Genomic DNA, 12,807 nt, shown 5'->3' with positions numbered 1-12,807 from the left:
CGGCCGGGGAGACGCACGCAGGAGGCAGCTAAGGGCGCCCGCCGCTGCCCCAGAGGTTCAGAAGGCAGACTGTGCAGGAGGACAGCTCCGGTGAGGGGATAAGGATGGGGACAGAATTAATCGCCCAGGGAGCTCCTTCACCCTGCTTCCTACCCTGATGCCGCCGTGGCCACGCCCCCACAGGCTCCGTATATTTAAACAGAAATGTACCGAGTATTTAAATGTTTTTAAGGTGAAATGCACTTACCAAACGCCGCCGTTTCGCACCTTCACGCCCCTCGACCGCCTCTGCCTGTCAATCAGGCAGAGGCGATCGTAGCGCAACGACGGGCGGCCATTCACCGGTACACTGCGGCACCGGTGCATGCGCATTTCTGACCCGACGGCACCGCTGCGGAAAACTGAAGCGTGCGATCGGGTCAGAATGACCCCCCCAGTCTCTATCCTCCAAATACATGACTTTATCAGCTAAATACCACCGGTGCTCTGCAGCACACTGCTACTATTGCCACTATATACACAGTCTATTGTTTATATATATATATATATATATATATATATATATATATATATATATATATATATACACACACACACATATACATATATATAGATTCGCACATACATACATGTCGGAAAAGCATTTAATAAGCAGGGCAGTATGTCATTTATTTGTAATGATAATTGTACACAATATTTCTCATTGTCATTTTGTGTATAAAATTACACACAGTTGTGCTGTAGAAAGTCTTGTTGCATTTAGTTGCCTGAACATAGGAGAGAGGATGATGCCGGGTAATTATTGGCAGTGTCAGCAGATCATTGGAGCGCTGGGATTGGTCACATTGCACATGGAGAGTGTTGTATTGTGTTCCCTTGTGTTTGATGAGGAGTGTAGGGTGTGATTGCATTATGTGCTGTGTACTTTTACACTCCATCTAAGCTGGATTCCCCAGAGTGCGCTCATCTGTATATACACAGGGAACTGCAGCGTGTCTTTATTACATATAATGAGCCCCTTTATCATTAACGTATGTCATTCAATAGACAATGAGTGTCACGTTGGCGTGTAACCATAATGGTGTATAACAGTGGGCAGGGGTGCTGGCTGTAGAGTGAGACAAGATCCCACCAAGGGACCTAGAGGATCCGACCTCAGAGCAGAAGACTGGATCGCTGCTGGGAAGAGGCAGAAGTTTCACACGTAGGGTGGGCACGAAGAGCAGAGCAACATTCAATGGAACATCAGGACTGGATTGTCTTCCTACACTACGACAAGACACACAAAGTAGTCAGAGAACTGGTATCCCTGTCACTAATATTCTCCAATATAATCTCAGTCAGCGGGAAGGACCGGTGGACATGTCAATGGACCATTCACAAAATACCCAAATCTTCATAGATCAAAGACAGATTGTTGTCATCCAGCAAACCCTGCAGAGACTGCTCAGCCTTGTTCCCTGACCGTGATGGGACACCAGTCTCTCTGTCTATACAAGGAAGAGTCTCAGGTGTAGATCTGACTTGCTCAGTCTGAGGTTTGGCCGGTAGCAGTGATGGATGTGGTGTGATGGACATCGGTAGACACAGAGTTGGTTCAGATGGTGGTCTAGCTGTCAGTGGCAGAGGTGGTACAAACTGTGGTTTAGCTGGCAGTGGCAAGGCTGGTGCGGATTTTAGTTTGGCTTCCTTGATATTTGGTTTTTGCACCTGACTATACACAGCTTCTATGTTACCATTGTTGTTATTATTGCTGTTGGACTGGGTGATGTGAGTGTGTACTGGTATCTTTCCAGAGTCTCCGTCATTGCCTGGAGGCTTGGATAGAAGCTTTCCTTGAGGCTTTGGAGCTGGAACAGGTTTGGGACCTGCTCTACTACGGGGCTGACTGCGTGTACCCTGGAAGTTTGGTACAGAGTAATCATCAGTCTTGGGGTTGTATGGGTACTCATAGCCAAGCTTCTCATCACTGGCCTCTTTTTTCCAGGCTGCAGCTTTCAGGTGTACCTCTGAGTATAGTGGAGGACAAGTCTCAGTCAGTGCTATCCCCTCTGGCTCATCGTAGATATGTTCCTCACATCCTAGAGGTGATGCAGAAAGGCTCAATGCTTTGGAAGAGACACTTCCTCCCACTACTTCATAGTCAACCTTTTCATAGAGATCTGAATAAAGGGGCGAAGCCAAACTCATATCCTTATTTGACCTGATCTCTTTTCTGGCCACACTGTCCACAGGATCAGAGTACAGTGGATCAAAATGGGATTTCACACCCTTGACAGAATCCTTAGGCTCTGAATATACACCAAGCTGCTCATTGTCCACACAGTGGTGGCTTAAAGAACGGCCAACTGGAGAGCGAGGTGGTGTATTGGATTTCCCAGGCATTGAAGCAAGAGAAGGTGTGTCCAGAAGGTGCTGGGGCTGAGAAGGTTTAACCAGTGGAAGGTTGGGAAGAACTCTACTTTTAAGTGCTTTACCATCTGCATCCTTCCTGATTATACCACTTATAGCCTGGACTTCAGATCCACCAGGGTCCGACCCCAATGATGTGTTGTCTGTGGGACACTCTGTGTCCAGTGTGAGGAAACTCAGACGTTTTTCTGGACCTTGCTGAGCCCGAATGGAAGATTCCACTTTCTGGAAAATCTCATGACCTTGGGATGTCTCGAATGTAAAGTTTCCAGGACCTGAGGAACATCTTCTGCCAGCTTCAAAGGAAAACATAACCTGAAAATGTAAAAGTGATATTAGATTTGCTGCAAATGAGAGCACACAGTGACGTTCTTTCTGCAGCACCCAATTCCCACCCTCCTGTGCTCCTGTATGTTCTCCCTTATATACCCTCTATATCATGTGACTTACTGACGTTCTCTCTGCAGCACCCAATTCCCACCCTCCTGTGCTCCTGTATGTTCTCCCTTATATACCCTCTATATCATGTGACTTACTGACGTTCTCTCTGCAGCACCCAATTCCCACCCTCCTGTGCTCCTGTATGTTCTCCCTTATATACCCTCTATATCATGTGACTTACTGACGTTCTCTCTGCAGCACCCAATTCCCACCCTCCTGTGCTCCTGTATGTTCTCCCTTATATACCCTCTATATCATGTGACTTACTGACGTTCTCTCTGCAGCACCCAATTCCCACCCTCCTGTGCTCCTGTATGTTCTCCCTTATATACCCTCTATATCATGTGACTTACTGACGTTCTCTCTGCAGCACCCAATTCCCACCCTCCTGTGCTCCTGTATGTTCTCCCTTATATACCCTCTATATCATGTGACTTACTGACGTTCTCTCTGCAGCACCCAATTCCCACCCTCCTGTGCTCCTGTATGTTCTCCCTTATATACCCTCTATATCATGTGACTTACTGACGTTCTCTCCGCAGCACCCAATTCCCACCCTCCTGTGCTCCTGTATGTTCTCCCTTATATACCCTGTATATCATGTGACTTACTGACGTTCTCTCCGCAGCACCCAATTCCCACCCTCCTGTGCTCCTGTATGTTCTCCCTTATATACCCTGTATATTATGTGACTTACTGACGTTCTCTCTGCAGCACCCAATTCCCACCCTCCTGTGCTCCTGTATGTTCTCCCTTATATACCCTCTATATCATGTGACTTACTGACGTTCTCTCTGCAGCACCCAATTCCCACCCTCCTGTGCTCCTGTATGTTCTCCCTTATATACCCTCTATATCATGTGACTTACTGACGTTCTCTCTGCAGCACCCAATTCCCACCCTCCTGTGCTCCTGTATGTTCTCCCTTATATACCCTCTATATCATGTGACTTACTGACGTTCTCTCCGCAGCACCCAATTCCCACCCTCCTGTGCTCCTGTATGTTCTCCCTTATATACCCTGTATATCATGTGACTTACTGACGTTCTCTCCGCAGCACCCAATTCCCACCCTCCTGTGCTCCTGTATGTTCTCCCTTATATACCCTGTATATTATGTGACTTACTGACGTTCTCTCTGCAGCACCCAATTCCCACCCTCCTGTGCTCATGTATGTTCTCCCTTATATACCCTCTATATCATGTGACTTACTGACGTTCTCTCCGCAGCACCCAATTCCCACCCTCCTGTGCTCCTGTATGTTCTCCCTTATATACCCTCTATATCATGTGACTTACTGACGTTCTCCCTGCAGCACCCAATTCCCACCCTCCTGTGCTCCTGTATGTTCTCCCTTATATACCCTCTATATCATGTGACTTACTGACGTTCTCTCTGCAGCACCCAATTCCCACCCTCCTGTGCTCCTGTATGTTCTCCCTTATATACCCTCTATATAAAGCCGTCGTAATAGGACATTTTTGTCCCCTGTGCCAGAAAGAGAATTGGTGCCCACCCCCCACCCCCCTCATTTTTCCAATAGAGACATAAGGCACATGCCTCGCGGGGAAGGAGCATGACAAAATTTATCTCAGAGAAGAAAGCCCATGCTATGATGCCCCTTCCCACACACACACACACACACACACACACACACACACACACACACACACACACACACACACACACACATTGTCTGTATGTATGTACGTACGTACGCACGCACGCACACACACACACACACACACGCGCACACATTTATAGAACACTGCAAGAAAATGGATGTGGACACAAATCCTCTTTATACGATATTCATGCACTCAACACGAGAGCTTGCCGCCATTCAGCCACAATACCCCTCATTAAATAACACATTTCAATATACTGCCACACCGAGGACTAAAACCCACAACCTGCTGCATCTCAGCCAAACACCCTACCCACTGAACCACTTTATTCCACATAAAAACTTTGCGATTTCTAACTATATGAAGCTACTTGTACCCCATACAAAAATAACTAGCACCATAATGGAGCAGAACCATGCAGTGTGTAGCCATACATCCGATTCCTGGCAACCACACACTACATAGATCTGCCCAGCCGCAACGCTGATCACCCCTTCACAAAGTACAAGGTGAGCTTCAAATAATTAGACCCCTACCTTGCAAAGCTATGTACGGAGCACACTCTGCACACACCTAGTTACAGCCATGCCTCTATATTATGTGAGTTACTGACGTTCTCTCTCTGCAGGGTATATAGACATGTCTACATCAGCAGATGACACTGACATAAGCATCAGAGTGGCAGAAAACCGCGGGATTAGGTGCCATCGAGGATGGTTTATGTAAGAGAGGGAAAGCACATCAGGGGAGAGGGCCGTGCTCGTGAGAGCTTACATTCTAAAAGGGGAGGGGTAGACGGACAGGGGTGACACAGACGGGGTACATAGAGAGCGTAGAACAGAGGGTTAGGAGGAGATTTGGCTGGGTTTGGTGAAGAAGTGGGTATTGAGAGCCCGTTTGTAGTTTTGTAGAGAGGTGGAGAGTCTGAGGGGGAGAGGTAGGGAATTCCAGAGAAATGGAGCAGCACGTGAAAAATCTTGGAGGTAGGAGGAAGTAGTCAGTAGACAGGAGAGTCGGCGTGCATTAGCGGAGCGAAGAGGACGGGTGGGAGAGTAAAGGGAGATAAGGTCAGAGATGTAGATGGGAGAGGAGTGGGTGAGGGCTTTGTAAGTGAGTGTGAGAAGCTTGAAATGGATTCTGAAAGGGAAGGGGAGCCAGTGAAGGGCTAGTAAGAGAGGAGAGGTGGATGTAGTGCGTTTGGCGAGGAAGAAGATCCGGGCTGCAGCATTGAGGACAGATTGGAGTGGAGAGAGGAAACTATCAGGGAGGCCAGTTAGGAGGAGATTACAGTAGTCCAGTCTGGAGATGACCAGTGAGTGGATGAGGGTCTTAGTGGCATCCTGGGTGAGAAAGGGTCTGATCCTGGAAATGTTTTTGAGATGGAAATGGCAGGACTGTGAGAGGTGCTGAAAGTGTGGTTTGAAGGAGAGGGAGGAGTCAAGGATTACTCCAAGATATCGCACTTGGGGGGTAGAGGAGATAGTAGTGCCATCAATAGATAATGAGAATGTAGGAGGTGAGGTTATGAGGGAGGGAAGATGATCAGCTCAGTCTTATACATGTTAAGTTTAAGAAAGTGCTGGGACATCCAAGATGAGATAGCAGAGAGACAGTCAGAGATACGAGTGAGGAGAGCAGGGGAGAGGCCATAGGAGGAAAGGTAGATCAGAGTATCATTAGCATAGAGATGGTGCTGGAAGTCAAAAGAGCTAATGAGCTCACCTAAAGAGGAGTACAGAGAGAAAAGGAGAAGACCCAAAGACAGAACCTTGGAGGACACTGTGGCCGGAGAGGCCCCCAGCCACGAGGAGAATGGCCGCCGCGGCACTGAAGGGGTTAACCCCTAGTGCCCGGCGCTGTGACAGGACGGTACCGTACGAAAGCACTCGCCGCTTTCGCGTCCCGTTGGCTGCGCACAGAATGGAAGGTCAAGCCGCACGAGGCCTGACCACATAGGGAATTCCCGCTTACTGTCAGTAACCGCCTGTTACTGACTCCACCCACTGCGCTGTGGACGGGTTCTCGCTGCCACCACCAAACTCCTAACCTGCCGTGGCGTTTGGAACCACGGTTATGCTCTGTATGTGCCGACGCACTGCCTTACCACAGCTGTGTGGTGCTGACGAATCCCCACTAGCCACTTGCTAGGCCTCTACCGGTAGCTGGCAGAAGGCGGAGCTTGGAGACGCTAGGTACTTCCCTGGACAGCCGGAGGACGGGGCTAGGTTTGGCCTAACCTGTTGGTCACAAGATGAAGCAGTCTTCTTGAGGCAAAGATGTTTATTGCTCAATAACCTTTAAAAAGGCTCCTCCCTATTGCTAGGGGTAACAGCATACAATCAGATGTTTTCAGCAGAATAAGATGGAATAATACACTACAACTCTGGAGGCACGCAGGTCTCCTTTTTATGTCAGTTTTCCACACAGTACCACAGGGGGGTAAGCCCTCCCTGTCTTCTCCAACCAATCAGGTTATTTTACAAAATACCAATAAATTACATTTTACAAGGATATAAGTGCAATAAAACAATGTCCTCCTTCCTGTCACCCAGACAACGTTTGGTATCAGATTAACATTCACTATTGATAAATTTATCACATAGCTTCAAAATACAGATGTTTCTGGTCATTCACATCTCCAGGCAATCCCAGTGTTTGAGATTACAACAGGAATGGCTACAATACAAACAAACGGTCTTCCTTCCTGTATCTGCCATTCAGGGATCGTATATCCATTAAATCACCTACATGAAACATATTCCAAGCCCATAGACCCAGTGATTAGCATCTCTCTCTAAGGAACTTACACATCAAAAGGTATTGTCCTTCACACCTCGCTGCTAGGACAGGGCCATTAGCATGCCACTTCCTATTTCCAGAGGATAAGAGATGCTTATTCAGACATCTATAGTAACTGATTTTTCCTTTAAATACATTTCATTTAAACACGTGTTTCCCTTTAAATATACACCGAGCCTGTCTTGAATATAAAATAAATACATTTAAACATGCCTTCCTGCAATTGTGCACAGAGCACTACATATGACATGTTAAAACACATCATTAAACAAACTTTTAAACAGTCCGCAACATGGCGCTGGGCACGAGGGTTAACCCCTTCAGTGCCGCAGACGCCATTACACGTGTGGCTGGTCTCTCCGGCCACAGGCGCCATTTTAGAAGACAATGGGCGCTTGGCGCCAGATTTAAAAATGTGTAACAAATGTATGTTGACAATGTGTGCCGTGGTCCCGGACCTCTCCGGAGACCACGGCAGTGAGGACAGCCCCCGGCGCGCTCAGCAGTGTGTGCGCGCAGGGGGAGAGGCAGCCGCTGACCGCCGGAGTCCGGGAGCTCCGCTCCCGGCAGTGGTCGGTGCAGCCCCGGGCGCACTGGAGTGTGCGCGCCGGGGAGAAGGGAGAGCCGCCGCTGGGGGCCGGGAGCTCCGCTCCCGGTGCCTCAGCCCAGCACGGGTGGCCAGCCGCAGCAGCCGGGACGGACGTCCCGGGCTGCTGGCCGGCAATGGGGGGTGCGCCGCAGCCCGGCTCCCTGCCGGACGCTGCGGCGAGGGCAATTGAAATCAGCTCCGCATACAGGGGACCGGGCTAGCCGGCTCCCTGCGCGGCGAGGCCACCACAGGCACCGCTCATGGGGGACCGGGCTAGCCGGCTCCCTAGCGGCGTGGGTGCAATTAGGCTGATGAGCGCTGGGGTCCGGGAGCTACGCTCCCGGCACCTCAGCGCTGCAATAGAGCCAGAGTCACGGCGGCCGGGACAAGTGTCCCAGGCCGCCGGGCTTCGGTACAGGGGGGTGCGCCGCTGCGTGCGGCAAGGCCACAAAGTTAGTGCCACACTGGGGGGACAGGGAGAGCCAGCTCCCTGGACCCCAGTGGCAGGCAGGCAGGCTGGAGGGTGGGGGAAGCCAGCCCCATACCTCCAGCACTGAGAGAGCCCTAGCAGCCAGGCTGCAGGGCTAGGGGAGCCAGCACAGACAGGGTCCTAGCAGCCAGGCTGCAGGACTAGGACACAGTATTCCACAAACCAGACATTGTGTAAAAAATAATAGAAAGTACAGTGTGTTGTAAGGCACTGCAGTGCCTAGGTATGTGGAGCCTGTGCAGGCTCAGAGTGTATTTAAATGTATAACATGTACAGTGTGATTTAAATGTAATGTATTTAAAGGTAAATTGCACTTACTTGGTTGTGTGTCCCAGGAGGGGGGAATCCATGGCTGTGCAGGCTGATGGATTCTCCCAGACCTTTTCCCCAAAAACGTAATGCTTTCCCATCCAGCCTCACACTTCCAAGGGGCACAGGGAGAGAGAGAAGCAGCTCAGCTATGAAACAAGCTGAGTGGTTTCTTGGAGCTCCACGGAGATCATCCGTAGTGGCCAAGAGACCTGGACCGGGGAGCCAGGCTGCCCAGCTCTGGAGCCCAAATCCAGGCTGCAGCCAGTGGGCTGGGTCCCGGGCAGGTTTCTGGAAGACAGATTTAGGAGGGAAAACTTCCCCCAGCCAGACTGAACGGCACCGGGGAGTATCCTGATTCTCCAAGATGGGAGAGTCAAAGGAGACCGACCACTCCCCACTGTCCATAGGGGACAATGTTAGCTGTGCATGAGACCAAGGCATGCAAAGCTCATGGGTAAACATTGATTGGTTGTGCACCACAGGGCGGGCTTACCCCCTGTGGTAAGGGGTCTTGGAGAGGGATAAAAGGAGGGCAGTTGGCCCATAGGAGGGTGTATTATTATTCCATCTTATTCTGCTGAAAACATCTGATTGTATGCTGTTACCCCTAGCAATAGGGAGGAGCCTTTTTAAAGGTTATTGAGCAATAAACATCTTTGCCTCAAGAAGACTGCTTCATCTTGTGACCAACAGGGTTAGGCCAAACCTAGCCCCGTCCTCCGGCTGTCCAGGGAAGTACCTAGCGTCTCCAAGCTCCGCCTTCCGCCAGCTACCGGTAGAGACCTAGCAAGTGGCTAGTGGGGATTCGTCAGCACCACACAGCTGTGGTAAGGCAGTGCGTCGGCACATACAGAGCAGAACCGTGGTTCCAAACGCCACGGAAGGTTAGGAGTTTGGTGGTGGCAGCGAGAACCCGCCCACAGCGCAGTGGGTGGAGTCAGTAACAGGCGGTTACTGACGGTAAGCGGGAATCCCCTATGTGGTCAGGCCTCGTGCGGCTTGACCTTCCATTCTGTGGGCAGCCAACGGGACGCGAAAGCGGCGAGTGCTTTCGTACGGTACCGTCCTGTCACAGGGTGTATAGTCAGCGTGTTGGATGCTGGTGTGGGAGTATAGTCAGCGTGTTGGATGTTAGCTAGTGTGGGTGTATAGTCAGCGTGTTGGATGTTAGCTAGTGTGGGTGTATAGTCTGCGTGTTGGATGCTAGTGTGGGTGTATAGTCTGCGTGTTGGATGCTGGTATGGGTGTATAGTCTGCGTGTTGGATGTTAGCTAGAGTGGGTGTATAGTCAGCGTGTTGGATGCTGGTGTGGGTGTATAGTCAGCGTGTTGGATGTTAGCTAGTGTGAGTGTATAGTCAGCGTGTTGGATGCTAGTGTGGGTGTATAGTCAGAGTGTTGGATGCTAGCTAGTGTGGGTGTATAGTCAGCGTGTTGGATGTTAGCTAGTGTGGGTGTATAGTCAGCGTGTTGGATGGTAGCTAGTGTGGGTGTATAGACAGCAAGTTGGATGCTAGTGTGGGTGTATAGTCAGCATGTTGGATGTTAGCTAGTGTGGGTGTATAGTCAGCGTGTTGGATGTTAGCTAGTGTGGGTGTATAGTCAGCGTGTTGGATGTTAGCTACTGTGGGTGTATAGTCAGCCGTGTTGGATGCTAGTGTGGGTGTATAGTCAGCGTGTTGGATATTAGCTAGTGTGGGTGTATAGTCAGCGTGCTGGATGTTAGCTAGTGTGGGTGTATAGTCAGCGTGTTGGATGTTAGCTAGTGTGGGTGTATAGTCAGCGTGTTGGATGTTAGCTAGTGTGGGTGTATAGTCTGCGTGTTGGATGCTAGTGTGGGTGTATAGTCTGCGTGTTGGATGTTAGCTAGTGTGGGTGTATAGTCTGCGTGTTGGATGTTAGCTAGAGTGGGTGTATAGTCAGCGTGTTGGATGCTGGTGTGGGTGTATAGTCAGCGTGTTGGATGTTAGCTAGTGTGAGTGTATAGTCAGCGTGTTGGATGCTAGTGTGGGTGTATAGTCAGAGTGTTGGATGCTAGCTAGTGTGGGTGTATAGTCAGCGTGTTGGATGTTAGCTAGTGTGGGTGTATAGTCAGCGTGTTGGATGTTAGTTAGTGTGGGTGTATAGTCAGCGTGTTGGATGTTAGCTAGTGTAAGTGTATAGTCAGCGTGTTGGATGGTAGCTAGTGTGGGTGTATAGTCAGCGTGTTGGATGTTAGCTAGTGTAAGTGTATAGTCAGCGTGTTGGATGCTAGTGTGGGTGTATAGTCAGCGTGTTGGATGCTAGTGTGGGTGTATAGTCAGCGTGTTGGATGTTAGCTAGTGTGGGTGTATAGTCAGCGTGTTGGATGTTAGCTAGTGTGGGTGTATAGTCAGCGTGTTGGATGTTAGCTAGTGTAAGTGTATAGTCAGCGTGTTGGATGCTAGTGTGGGTGTATAGTCAGCGTGTTGGATGCTAGTGTGGGTGTATAGTCAGCGTGTTGGATGTTAGCTAGTGTGGGTGTATAGTCAGCGTGTTGGATGTTAGCTAGTGTGGGTGTATAGTCAGCGTGTTGGATGTTAGCTAGTGTGGGTGTATAGTCAGCGTGTTGGATGTTAGCTAGTGTGAGTGTATAGTCAGCGTGTTGGATGCTAGTGTGGGTGTATAGTCAGAGTGTTGGATGCTAGCTAGTGTGGGTGTATAGTTAGCGTGTTGGATGTTAGCTAGTGTGGGTGTATAGTCAGCGTGTTGGATGGTAGCTAGTGTGGGTGTATAGACAGCAAGTTGGATGCTAGTGTGGGTGTATAGTCAGCATGTTGGATGTTAGCTAGTGTGGGTGTATAGTCAGCGTGTTGGATGTTAGCTAGTGTGGGTGTATAGTCAGCGTGTTGGATGTTAGCTAGTGTGGGTGTATAGTCAGCGTGTTGGATGTTAGCTAGTGTGGGTGTATAGTCAGCGTGTTGGATGTTAGCTACTGTGGGTGTATAGTCAGCCGTGTTGGATGCTAGTGTGGGTGTATAGTCAGCGTGTTGGATGTTAGCTAGTGTGGGTGTATAGTCTGCGTGTTGGATGCTAGTGTGGGTGTATAGTCTGCGTGTTGGATGCTGGTATGGGTGTATAGTCTGCGTGTTGGATGTTAGCTAGAGTGGGTGTATAGTCAGCGTGTTGGATGCTGGTGTGGGTGTATAGTCAGCGTGTTGGATGTTAGCTAGTGTGAGTGTATAGTCAGCGTGTTGGATGCTAGTGTGGGTGTATAGTCAGAGTGTTGGATGCTAGCTAGTGTGGGTGTATAGTCAGCGTGTTGGATGTTAGCTAGTGTGGGTGTATAGTCAGCGTGTTGGATGTTAGCTAGTGTGGGTGTATAGTCAGCGTGTTGGATGTTAGCTAGTGTAAGTGTATAGTCAGCGTGTTGGATGTTAGCTAGTGTAAGTGTATAGTCAGCGTGTTGGATGCTAGTGTGGGTGTATAGTCAGCGTGTTGGATGTTAGCTAGTGTGGGTGTATAGTCAGCGTGTTGGATGTTAGCTAGTGTGGGTGTATAGTCAGCGTGTTGGATGTTAGCTAGTGTGGGTGTATAGTCAGCGTGTTGGATGTTAGCTAGTGTGGGTGTATAGTCAGCGTGTTGGATGTTAGCTAGTGTGGGTGTATAGTCAGCGTGTTGGATGTTAGCTAGTGTGGGTGTATAGTCAGTGTGTTGGATGCAAGTGTGGGTGTATAGTCAGCGTGTTGGATGTTAGCTAGTGTGGGTGTATAGTCAGCATGTTGGATGTTAGCTAGTGTGGGTGTATAGTCAGTGTGTTGGATGTTAGCTACTGTGGGTGTATAGTCAGTGTGTTGGATGCTAATGTGGGTGTATAGTCAGCGTGTTGGATATTAGCTAGTGTGGGTGTATAGCCAGCGTGTTGGATGTTAGCTAGTGTGGGTGTATAGTCAGCGTGTTGGATGTTAGCTAGTGTGGGTGTATAGTCAGTGTGTTGGATGCTAGTGTGGGTGTATAGTCAGCGTGTTGGATATTAGCTAGTGTGGGTGTATAGCCAGCGTGTTGGATGTTAGCTAGTGTGGGTGTATAGTCAGTGTGTTGGATGTTAGCTAGTGTGGGTGTATAGTCAGTGTGTTGGATGCTAATGTGGGTGTATAGTCAGCGTGTTGGATGTTAGCT

General features: G+C 49.4%; 1 protein-coding gene across 1 annotated transcript in view; it reads right to left on the bottom strand.

The window, feature by feature from the left end:
* Positions 1–643: 643 nt before the first annotated feature.
* DOK1 (docking protein 1) overlaps positions 644–12,807 on the bottom strand; it is a 103,778-nt gene continuing 91,614 nt past the window's right edge. The window contains exon 6 of the mRNA XM_063925855.1: positions 644–2,727. Within this exon, the coding sequence (XP_063781925.1) occupies positions 1,378–2,727 (1,350 nt within the window). The 3' untranslated portion in view covers positions 644–1,377. The remainder of the gene's footprint in view (positions 2,728–12,807) is intronic.

The sequence above is a fragment of the Pseudophryne corroboree genome, chromosome 1 (genome assembly GCF_028390025.1).
Source record: "Pseudophryne corroboree isolate aPseCor3 chromosome 1, aPseCor3.hap2, whole genome shotgun sequence".
Classification (NCBI taxonomy): Eukaryota; Metazoa; Chordata; class Amphibia; order Anura; family Myobatrachidae; genus Pseudophryne; species Pseudophryne corroboree.
The sequence above is the reverse complement of the archived record's forward strand: the minus strand, read 5'-3'. Positions and strand labels throughout refer to the sequence as shown.